The sequence below is a fragment of the Eutrigla gurnardus genome (genome assembly GCF_963514095.1).
Source record: "Eutrigla gurnardus genome assembly, chromosome: 5".
In the NCBI taxonomy this organism is placed as follows: Eukaryota; Metazoa; Chordata; class Actinopteri; order Perciformes; family Triglidae; genus Eutrigla; species Eutrigla gurnardus.
Window position 1 is genome coordinate 30,618,858 of NC_139919.1, and position 12,500 is coordinate 30,631,357.

A 12,500-nucleotide genomic window follows, 5' to 3' on the forward strand; every position below is an offset into this window, starting at 1 on the left:
TTGACAGGACGAGGAAGCAGGGGATGCTTTAGGGGCGGGGCTTACCTGCTGATTGACAGGTCGCTAAATTGACCTTGAATTATGAAGATAACTTTGTTAGCTTCAAAAGCTCAGAAAAGCTACAGCCCATAAAATGTAGTTTCCAGGTTCCAAACCCCTAAAACATCACTAACAACAGTTGACTAGAAAACCTATTAATTTGTTTCTGGCATATAAATCCGTTCAGGTAAGATGCTGGAAATAAAACGTCACTGTCTTTTGTCATTTCAAAGTTCCATTTTCAGTATTTTTATTAGTACTTCTTCACTTTAGATCCATTTTTGTTGACACCTTGAGGATAAAATCATAGGAGCCAACAACAAAAAGTAGAAGTAGCAGCATATCTGAGTTTGTGACTCCTTAAATGTGTTTCGCCCCAAAAAACTCTCTTTTTTTCCAAACGGTGAAACTTAAAGCTACACTAAAGCCATAAATCCAGGGTTATTTCCATTCTGCCGTTTGGGAGCATCCATATGCAAACGGAGCTGACGGGAATGATGTATCTGGCCATGCTAACACCTCGCCCACACATTTAATATGTCTGCAGACACACACACACACACACACACACACTCGTTTACTGGGGAGTTTGTGACCTGCAGCTGCAGACGTCGTCCTGATGAGTGTGACCCGTGTTCAACACGCTCTAAAACGAAAGGCATTAGTCCAGCAGACCACGCTAATGTGCTGTCCTATTCATGTGATGCCCTAGGTGTGTGTGTGTGTGTGTGTGTGTGTGTGTGTGTGTGTGTGTGTGTGTGTTTGGTGTTGGATAGACTCACACTTTCAATTTGTGTCAGCTCATTAATTTACAACCACAAAGTCAGGCGGGTCTATTCATTACTTAATTTTCAACATGCACACATTACCAATATCTCACACACACATACACACACACACACACACACACACACACACACACAGTGAGTTTTATGACTCGTCGTCACAATATCTGGCAACCTTGTCAATGATTAAATGACTGCTGTTAAATAGTGTGTGAGAGAGAGAGAGACACTGATGGGCTCTAAATCACTACAGACTAGATTGTTTGCAATAAATCTGCCGAGGTGTGTGTGTGTGTGTGTGTGTGTGTTGACACCACAGTAAATCTGTTCCCTCTGTATGACTTAATGCATATTGCTAAATCTATAAACGTAACTAATTAAGTGTTTGGTCTTAAATCTGGGCCGCAAATTAAAATCTGTAAATCTTAACTTAAACTCGACACAGATTACAAGACGTGTCGTAGCACGTCACCATGGCAACGAGACGTAACTGTGTAGTAGACGGGGACTCGGTCATCGACCCTCTGTGGACATCTGAGATCCTGGAGGGATTTGGAGGGCTCCTGGAGGGATTTGGAGGGATCCTGGAGGGATCTGGAGGGATCCTGGAGAGATCTGGAGGGAACCCAGCACTGTAATACTAAACAGGCTGATTTCAGTTGGAAAAGTGTCTGAAGGTGGGAGTCAAAGGACAGAGAGGAGAGAGATAAAGAGAGGTGGGGGAGGGTGGGGGAGGCTGGGAAAGCTCCTTGTCATTTTCCATCCTGACCTCCACGTCTCAGCAGCTCTGACTCGTCTTCCATCGACCACTTGTTTTCTGTTCGTCACGGTCGCCCGGGTCTCTCTCTCTCTCCCTCCCTCTCCTTTTTATTACTTGGTCCTCTCTTTCTCAGTTTTCTTGCCATAAAAATAAATAGTTACATTTTCATAAATGTTGCTTCCTTCAGGTTGTAACTTTGAAACAGTGTAAATGATGTAAATGCTAATTCACACCTCCGGTATCAACGGTGTGAAGAGTATCACCGTGATAAAACAGCGTCTAGTAGATTGTAGGTCATCATATCACCCATCCTTAACACACACACACACACACACACACACATTGAAATGTATTTTTTCTTCCTTGAATTTGAACAATAATGACAGAGAAGTGAGATAAAACACCCCCGCTCTACCTGTCTCTCCCTCTTTATTTAAGTCTTCTACGAGTGTGTGTGTGTGTGTGTGTGTGTGTGTGTGTGTTGCTTCCTAACCTGTTCCCCATGGTGCCCCCCCCTGCAGTAGTATTGTTGTATACTGTATGCTGTCACCACGCTCCTAACCCCCCCTCCCCCCACAGTGGACGGCTGCATCGACTGGTCCGTGGACCTGAAGGAGTACCACGTCCTGGCCGACGAGCCGGTCCGGGTCAAGTGTGCCTTGTTCTACAGCTACATCCGGACCAACTACACCATGGCCACCAACGCCAAGCTGCGTCTCATCTGGTACAAGAACAAAGGAGACGCCGAGGTCAGCTCTAATAATCACTTCTAATAATCATAATACATGTATTTAAAAAGAAGAATATAAGAGTAAAGAAGACGCATTAAAAAGACTTCAGGAAAAACATTCACAGTAATATTACAATAAAACACTCACAACAAACAATATTACAACAATAATACAAAGAATATTTAAAATACAAATGGATTCTTCATTTAAAATCTTTTCTTCCTCACTCACAGATTGAAGTTAAGCGAGTGAGGCAGTGCTGCCACTAGTGGTCGGAGGCTATATTGCATATAATATCACTGATTTGTTTTGTGGAAACGGTGCTAGAAGTAGAAAGCAAAATGAAAATATTTTTGCCTAAATTTGAAAATGAAGATACGGGCTGTGAGGCTGCATGTGAACTTTGTCGTGACATTAACGACGTTTTTAACGTGAAGAAACGTACGATTCTCCGGAGACGGAAGCTAAATGGTAAATCCGGATGACACTTTTATGGAATACTTCTTAGGTGCATTAAATATAATGCACTTCTGTACAGTATTACAACCCACAAAATATGATCCCACATAACCCAACTACACTCTCACTTTACCTTTCCACAGAAACCGATTTTACTCAAGATAACATCGCAGTTTGAATCACAAGGTTAACAAACAACACGACAAAACCACATGGTTAGATTTAGTAAAGACCATCGCGACGCTAGGAATAATGAGATGCAACAAAAGCACTCTGTGATGTCACTCAGTTAAAACCAGACAGCAACCTCCGGTTCTGAATAGTGAAGCCAATGCTGAAGTGCCTTAAGTCTGTGTTTCTGTTCTTGTGTCCTGTAGGAGCCGATCATCTTCTCGGGCCACCGGCTGAGTAAAGAAGAGGACTCCATCTGGTTCAGATCCGCCGAAATAGAAGACAACGGATTCTACACCTGCGTACTGAGGTAACACACACACGCACACACACTCTGACCAATCACATGACCCCGCCGTGACCCTGCCGTGACCCGGAGTCAGTCTGGTTCTGGCCTTATCGCTGGCTGTAGCTCCTCTCCTCACACAAGGGAGCTGGGTCAACCCTTAGTATTTTAAAAGTTTGGCTTCCAACACATTCACTTCTAAATAAACACAGCGAGGAGGTTTTTTTACCGCCATGCAAACAACAACAACAACAATATTTCCGGCCCGACTGACACGCAGCGGCGCTGTGGGAGTCGTCTCGGCATCGTTGATTTCATCACACGGAATCAGCCTCGGAATAGATTTCTAACGGCTTGTTCCGGCTGCACCCGGGTGGCCCACTTCCACGGCGCCGGCAAACACAATAAAAACAACGCCAAGGTTTTATTTTAAAACGGCTCCGTATCCATTTTGAGAAAGGAGGGAAATAAACACGGCACCCTGCCCTCGGTAATCAATACTTCAAACACAATATTACTTTTATCCAACATCAGCACATACCAGGCGTGTGTGTGTGTGTGTGTGTGTGTGTGTGTGTGTGTGTGTGTGTGTGTGTGTGTGTGTGTGTGTGTGTGTGGAACGATGCCAGTTTAGTAAAGTAAATGTTTACAGTATGGTTGTTGGCGCTGCAGCAGGATTTTGCTCCTGTGGAGTTCTGTGATGGTTTCATACCTAGACCTGGTGGTGCTGATGGTGGTGGTGCTGATGGTGCTGATGGTGATGGTGGTGGTGCTGATGGAGATGGTGGTGGTGGTGCTGATGATGATGGTGCTGATGGTGCTGATGGTGATGGTGGTGGAACTTATTTGTTGGTCTATATCAGGATTTGTGTTGTTTCAGTGAAATTAAGGAAACTTTTATGAACTTTATCTGTTTATTTTAAGTCAGATTGAAAGACAAACATGTAAAAATGATAGTTTCCAGAATCTCTAAACTAAATAAGGTTGAATCATTTTTAACACAATAGATGTATTTAGCCCTCAGTGGGCAGGACGAGTGTGTTTAAATTAGACTACATGTCCAGCAGGTAGACACATGAATATATGAAGATTTATATTATATATTCCTTCCTCCTCCACCTCCCTTTATCTTCTCTCCTCCATCGTTCTCCCTTCCTCTCTCCTCTTGTTTTTTCCCTGTCTCCGTTGTCTTTACCTCCCTCATCATCCTCCTCCCCCTCCTCCTCCTCTGCTCTCCTCCCACCTCCTTTTCCTGCCAGAGCTTGACACCTATCCTCCTTAATAAGCTCTCTCTCTCTCTCTCTCTCTTTCTCTGTCTTCCCCTCTCTCTCCCAGCATGACAACCTAATTAGGGTTCGGTGTCTGTCATTGTCTCAGGGTCGCTTATTAACACACACACACACACACACACACACACACACACACACACAGCCTCCTACTGGATCACATTGTTAGATAGAAGCTTGAGAAAGGGACTCTTTAAATGCATTTGTTGCCCTCAACCTGTTGTATTGTGCCATTGCTCTGATGAAGGAACCTCCACATGTTGCCCTCTACACCCACCCTCTACATCCACCCTTTACACCCACCCTCTACACCCACCCTTTACATCCACCCTTTACATCCACCCTTTACACCCACCCTTTACATCCACCCTTTACACCCACCCTTTACATCCACCCTTTACACCCACCCTTTACATCCACCCTTTACACCCACCCTTTACATCCACCCTTTACACCCACCCTCTACACCCACCCTTTACACCCACCCTCTACACCCACCCTTTACATCCACCCTTTACATCCACCCTTTACATCCACCCTTTACACCCACCCTCTACATCCACCCTTTACACCCACCCTCTACACCCACCCTTTACATCCACCCTTTACATCCACCCTTTACACCCACCCTTTACATCCACCCTTTACACCCACCCTTTACATCCACCCTTTACACCCACCCTTTACATCCACCCTTTACACCCACCCTCTACACCCACCCTTTACACCCACCCTCTACACCCACCCTTTACATCCACCCTTTACATCCACCCTTTACATCCACTCTTTACATCCACCCTTTACACCCACCCTCTACATCCACCCTTTACACCCACCATCTACACCCACCCTTTACATCCACCCTTTACATCCACCCTTTACATCCACCCTTTACACCCACCCTTTACATCCACCCTTTACACCCACCCTTTACATCCACCCTTTACACCCACCCTCTACACCCACCCTTTACATCCACCCTTTACATCCACCCTTTACATCCACCCTCTACACCCACCCTTTACATCCACCCTTTACACCCACCCTTTACACCCACCCTTTACATCCACCCTTTACATCCACTCTTTACATCCACTCTTTACATCCACCCTTTACACCCACCCTTTACATCCACTCTTTACATCCACTCTTTACATCCACCCTTTACATCCACCCTTTACATCCACCCTTTACATCCACCCTTTACACCCACCCTCTACATCCACCCTTTACACCCACCCTCTACACCCACCCTTTACATCCACCCTTTACACCCACCCTTTACACCCACCCTCTACACCCACCCTTTACATCCACCCTTTACATCCACCCTTTACATCCACCCTTTACACCCACCCTCTACATCCACCCTTTACACCCACCCTCTACACCCACCCTTTACATCCACCCTTTACATCCACCCTTTACACCCACCCTTTACATCCACCCTTTACACCCACCCTTTACATCCACCCTTTACACCCACCCTTTACATCCACCCTTTACACCCACCCTCTACACCCACCCTTTACACCCACCCTCTACACCCACCCTTTACATCCACCCTTTACATCCACCCTTTACATCCACTCTTTACATCCACCCTTTACACCCACCCTCTACATCCACCCTTTACACCCACCATCTACACCCACCCTTTACATCCACCCTTTACATCCACCCTTTACATCCACCCTTTACACCCACCCTTTACATCCACCCTTTACACCCACCCTTTACATCCACCCTTTACACCCACCCTCTACACCCACCCTTTACATCCACCCTTTACATCCACCCTTTACATCCACCCTCTACACCCACCCTTTACATCCACCCTTTACACCCACCCTTTACACCCACCCTTTACATCCACCCTTTACATCCACTCTTTACATCCACTCTTTACATCCACCCTTTACACCCACCCTTTACATCCACTCTTTACATCCACTCTTTACATCCACCCTTTACACCCACCCTTTACATCCACCCTTTACACCCACTCTTTACATCCACTCTTTACATCCACCCTTTACATCCACCCTTTACATCCACCCTTTACATCCACTCTTTACATCCACCCTTTACATCCACCCTTTACACCCACCCTTTACATCCACCCTTTACATCCACTCTTTACATCCACTCTTTACATCCACCCTTTACACCCACCCTTTACATCCACCCTTTACATCCACCCTTTACATCCACCCTTTACATCCACCCTTTACACCCACCCTTTACATCCACCCTTTACATCCACTCTTTACATCCACTCTTTACATCCACCCTTTACACCCACTCTTTACATCCACCCTTTACATCCACCCTTTACATCCACCCTTTACACCCACCCTTTACACCCACCCTTTACATCCACTCTTTACATCCACTCTTTACATCCACCCTTTACATCCACCCTTTACTTGTCACCGCCCGCAGATAAAAGCCTAGTCTTCACACGTTTTCACCCGACACTCACTTCCTGAATGACATCGGGTGAACTCCTGTTTGCGCAGGAACAAAAAAAAAAGAAAATAAACCATGTGATGAATCTCCCTCGCAGCCATAACGACGGATCCAACGATGTAATCTCGTATAGAAATGTGAGATACTTCACTTATCTCCGTACGCCGCCGAGGTCCCACCGTTCTTCTTCACTGCGATACGTCAGCTTCCCAGGAATCAGGGCGACGTTTCAACCTTCACACCCGCCGCCGCCGCACATTGTGCAAATCACCACGGATGGGTTTTGCCTCGGTAACGGGCGTCGCCGGTGAATTATGGGGAGGAACAAGGTACAGAAACGGCATTCTGGATGGTGGAAGGAGAACACAGGAGGAGGCTGCAGAGTCTTAAATCTGCCTCGTCGCGTCGCTGCGTTACGATAGGTGATGGATGTCTGCGAGACGCCGGCGGGGGGGAGAACAACAAACCAAAAACATGACTGATAGATTATGAGGAGAGCAAGCCAGTTGATGTGGTTTTGTGCCATACACTGCACACATTGAGAAGTAAGCCGTGAGCGTCGTCCTGGGTCTCAATCAGGTGGACGGGTCCCAGAAATGCCTCTTTAAAAGGGAAGACGGGCATTTAAGGCTGTTTAGTGAATATGAATATTGAATATTGCAAATCTCACAATCAGTCACAATCAGTCCGATCAGCTGGCCAGCCCAGAGTGATGTCATGGTTCCAAACGTCAGGCACGAACCAACGGCCGAGAGCAAAAAAACGACTTTGCTTTTCAGGTGAAAAATCCTCTCTCGTATTCTTAAATATACATTAGGTGACCCGAGGCGAAAACGATTGCCATTCACCAGCAGAATTGATCCCTTTGATGACCTCTACGAGGAGGCTGAGGCAGCCTCTTTAATTCATGCAGTATGCCGTGAGTTCGCCCCGAGCCTTCTAGCTGCTGGCAAACGGTGCGCCCTCTTCTCTCTGCTTCGTTTTCAACACAACTCGTTTGGTCCTGTAAAGAATAGGATTTCCTGGAAGTGTTGGAGTCACATGCTCACAGTGTTAATACCTGAAGTCCCCACTCGTCAGTTAGACCTGGAGTCTTCAAAAACCCAAACCATGTCGCCTACGACGACGCTTTCAAAGCTTCAATGGGAACGTTTATATTTTGTAAGAGACAAGGATGTAATAGCACACACATGTAAATGCACTGAAGAAGATCCCTGTTTATATTGGAGATGTATATCACATGTATCTGAAGGTCTAAAGGTAATCCAGCTCAATCCTGTTCCTGCCATTCAGATTGAATCCACACTGCTGGGACGGGGGTTATTAGAGCACATGGGACCACACTATGATTTATCAGTCCCTCTACTTTCTGTCTATTGGCTATTACTCAAACACAAGCAAGCCCAAAGAAAGTGAAGAGGCTTTCTTTTTAAAAACATTTTTAGCGTTGCTACTATAGTTTTATTGGGTCGGGTGTTGCTGTCTGACCCACAACTTGTAAAAGTGTCATTTCATGGAACTGTTTTCAGTAAACCAAAAGAGAAGGAAGGTGGCCAAAACATGAAGGCAAATGCATGTTAATGTTGCTGTGTGTCTATGGTTTATGATTTTAAATGTGCAAGAAGGTCGCATTTCACAACCGCTGGTTTTTGTTCTTCTTTCTTTCATCCTTCCCGAAGACTCCACATGTAATAAACCATTAGTTTTCATGGTGTACAGATATAAAAATCTTACTGGTGTTTCTGTAGTAGGAATACATCGGTGTATCAGTGCTGTGTGTGAGAAACGTATTCAGTACTATCATCTCCAGGAAACGTGATGACTCCTGGTTAAACCACCGTGTCTGGTTTATGGGTGTAGATGTTAAAATGACTATTTCATCTTTTAATGTTTTTCTTTTCTGTGGACAAAATGCTGCAGGGCATGTTGTTGCCCCCTCCTCCTCCTCCTCACCCCCTGATGTTTATAATGCTTCATTTCATAAGCACCGTTGCTGTCTGTTACCAGTTTATCTTGATCCCTGTCGGAGCATTTGTACGAGCCAGAGACAGAGAGGGACAACCCGGCAACGCTATTATACAGAACCAACGGTTAACAAGCATTAAAGGTGGAGTTACAGAGGCTCTCCACACCACGAGTGGAGAATAACATTGTGTACAGAGGGACAGAGTGGTGCATTCTGGGAGGAGGAGAGAGACGTGAAAGCAGGAGGGGGGTTAGAAAGAGAGTCAAGGAGAAAGTAGTTAAATTGGAGGGATGAGGAGAAAGGGTAAATAGACGGAGAGTGAAACAGAGGGAGGCTGAGAGAGTGGTGGAGGAATGAGCGGAGGGGAAAATAAAAACAAAAATCCATTTCTCTGCAGGTGTAAGGACTTGGGGAGGGGGGAGGCGAGGGCACGCTGCGACCGCCCGAGACCCTTTATACTCCCACTATGATTAGGTCACCGGCAACACACAAACACACACACATCACTTAGAGAGGAATTGATACACACAGCGAGAGGTCTCGGGTTATTTTTGAGGCTGTAGCACACTGAGAGAGAGAGAGGCTTTGCACCAAAACCCCCACAATGCAACACTGGACTATGGAGAGAGAGTCAGAGAGTCGGTAGACTCTGGGAGGAGAGAATAATGAGTGTTAGATGGTGAACAAGGTAGCGTGAGATGAGAGATTTCATGCCTCTGGCTTTGGTGATGGAGATGTGACATGTTCTCTGTGTGAGCGGACGTTTGATTGGTTGGATAGAAGGGGAGGGGGTTCATGGGGTGACATCTTGGCCGGACAGTTGGCGTGGTGATGTCGCTGGCTGCGTGTCGTATTGGCCGGCTGGCGAGCAGATTGGCGAGTTGACATCTCTGATTGGCTGTTGGACTCTGGCTGATTTGATTGGTTGCTGGTAAGACTGGCCAGAAGAAACACAAGCATGGATTGTTCGAATGCTTCATACTTGCCGTACTTCGGGGGAGTTTAGGGCACTGCCTTCCAGTCTGGTCCATTGTTTGACGTCATTCCCAAACTTGCTCTCACTTCTGTCAATTTCATATTAAAGGCATGAGATGCAGTGTTTCCCCCAGAAAATGTGTTAGTTAAGGTGGTGTCTGTCAGGGGGGGGGGGATGATGAGCATCACATTAATAGCTACAGATACTGTAAAACACTACAACGACATATGAGTGCATGTCTTATTTTATGAAGTAAAATATAAGTTATGGGTTTACTCAACAGCTTAATAGTTCATAGAAATTCAGGTAGAAATAGGTTAACTCAGAGTTCCACAGCTTATCAAAAACAATTCTCCCCCCACAGGGGGTGTCTCCCCCCCATGTAAATGATTATTGATTTATGAATGAATTGATAGGTGGCTTATTTTTGGCATATATTCATTTCTTTTTGGCCTGGAGGCAAGGGCGTAACTTTGAGTTGAACATTGGGGGGGTTGAGATTTCCGCCTGTGAAGCAGGTGTGTATATATATATATCTTTGGAGACTATGGTGGGGGGATTGCGATCCTGTAGGGGGGTCCGGGGGCATGCCCCCCCGGGAGAAAATTTTAAATAATTTCATTTTAATGCATCAATTTGGTGAATTCTGAGAAACAAAATATGACATATCAATTACTGACCGATTTCTTACAAACTGCTGGTACTGATACAAATGTTGACATACTAAATGGGGTTGATGAGTTTAAGCATTCAAGAAAAGATGAAAACAAAAATGACTAAAACACAATTCGTTTATTATTATTATTATTAATAATGATAATAATAATAATAATAATAATAATAATAATAATAATAATAATAATATAAGTGGGTGACTATTCCTCAGCCTTCCTTGGTGTTTTGGTTTTGACTGAAGCCTCGTTCACATACGTCGCCACTCGCCCATCTCTGAGAGACAGCTGTCAATTAATGTGAATGTGTTCTAGCGGAATGTGGTCAGGACAGGCGATGTGATGTGGTCGATCGGAGATCAAATTATTTTAACTTCCTGCGATGCGAGTGAAGCGAGTACCAATCACAATGTAGAATAGAGATGATCGACAGTTGACGTCAACAGAGAGTTCCACAGAGAGTTGCCGTTTGAAGTCGCCGGCGGCAGTGAATTTTTTTTTGCCAGCGAGTAGAATTCAGCGAGAAAGCGAGTGGCGAGTAGTGGCGTATGTGAACGGGGCTATACGCGCACGCACTGTCGAACTCGCCGGCTGGGGGGGTAACTTTTGTTCAGTAACATGATTTGACTCGTGAGAGGTGGCACTGGAGCCCTAGCAGTAGCTACCTCCTGTTGGGAAGATACTTTTATTCTTTTGCTTTTTTTCGCGTGCTTTCTTCATACCACCGCTGATGCGGGGAGAGACCGGAGAGACAGTAGAGAAGCGCAGGTCCGGCAAGGTGGGCGAAACCAAATCTCAGAGCGGGAGGGGGCACAGACAAACGTCACTATTTTTTACTGGTAAATTGAGAAAATCTACCACACTGTTGTGATTATAATGCTTAACATTCAATATCAATAATTATGATATCAAATTGGGTGGGTTGTGGTGGCTGGTTTGGATTATTGGGTGGGTCGCAACCCACCCATCCCCCCCATAAATTACGCCTATGCCTGGAGGCCCTGCCCGGCCTGTACAATGGTAGGGGAAACACTGCGGCGAATAATGCTAGTATATGGATTTTTTTTTTTTTCTTTTTCTTTTTTTTTTAAGACGTTAGTTTAGGCGGCAGCCCTTTGTTGTTAAGGCGGCCGCCTTAACAGGAAAGCGCTGCGGGAAACCCTGAGATGGCCAAAAGGTCTTCAGAAAGCCAGTTAATCTTGAGGAACTCCAGAGACCAGGAACCGTTTCAGGACCTCAAGGACCTTACCTGCGGTTTTGATAGGGTTAGGGCCTATGGTGTAAAAATATGTCCCCTCCTTGTAGTGGTACTGTAAGAGACTGGAGGCTAATGAGAGCTAATATCAGTTAGCTGTTAGCAGCCAGTGGCTAAAAACGAAGCTAAAATCAACTTTACAGCTAAGTGTTAAAGTCATATTAATAGCTAACTAGCATTGGTAGCGTGGTAGCGACCTGTCAATCAGCAGGTAAGCCCCGCCCCCTAAAGCATCCCCTGCTTTCTGGTCTGGTGGACTCTAAATGGACCATAATGTACTAAATGAACATCATGCTGGATTGAAGAAGACTTGAAACTAGAGATTGAGACCATAAACTCATGTTTACAATGTTTACTGAGATAATACATCTCAATGATGTACTGGCCAGCAGTGACAATGACAGTTTTAAGGCACTTCAGCGTCGGCTTCACTTTTCAGAACCACCTTTCTCTCGTTGCATTGGATGATGAATCTACTTCCTCTGAACACTGGTAGTTGTTGGTGTTTTCTAACGCCAGCCGAATGTTAACCTTCCTCTTCATCTGATTAAAAGAGGCGTTGCCGGACATGAAGAGGACAGCGGGTGGAAAGAGGAAGAGACAGCGAGATGAAGTGGAATAAAGTGAGTGGAAGGAAACACAC

General features: G+C 45.4%; 1 protein-coding gene across 2 annotated transcripts in view; it reads left to right on the top strand.

The window, feature by feature from the left end:
• Positions 1–12,500, top strand: part of il1rapl2 (interleukin 1 receptor accessory protein-like 2) — a 249,957-nt gene that overhangs the window by 166,071 nt on the left and 71,386 nt on the right. For both annotated transcript variants that reach the window (XM_084010420.1, XM_084010421.1), the window contains exons 3-4: positions 2,164–2,333; positions 3,152–3,255. In XM_084010420.1, coding sequence (XP_083866546.1) covers positions 2,164–2,333; positions 3,152–3,255 — 274 coding nt within the window. The remainder of the gene's footprint in view (positions 1–2,163; positions 2,334–3,151; positions 3,256–12,500) is intronic.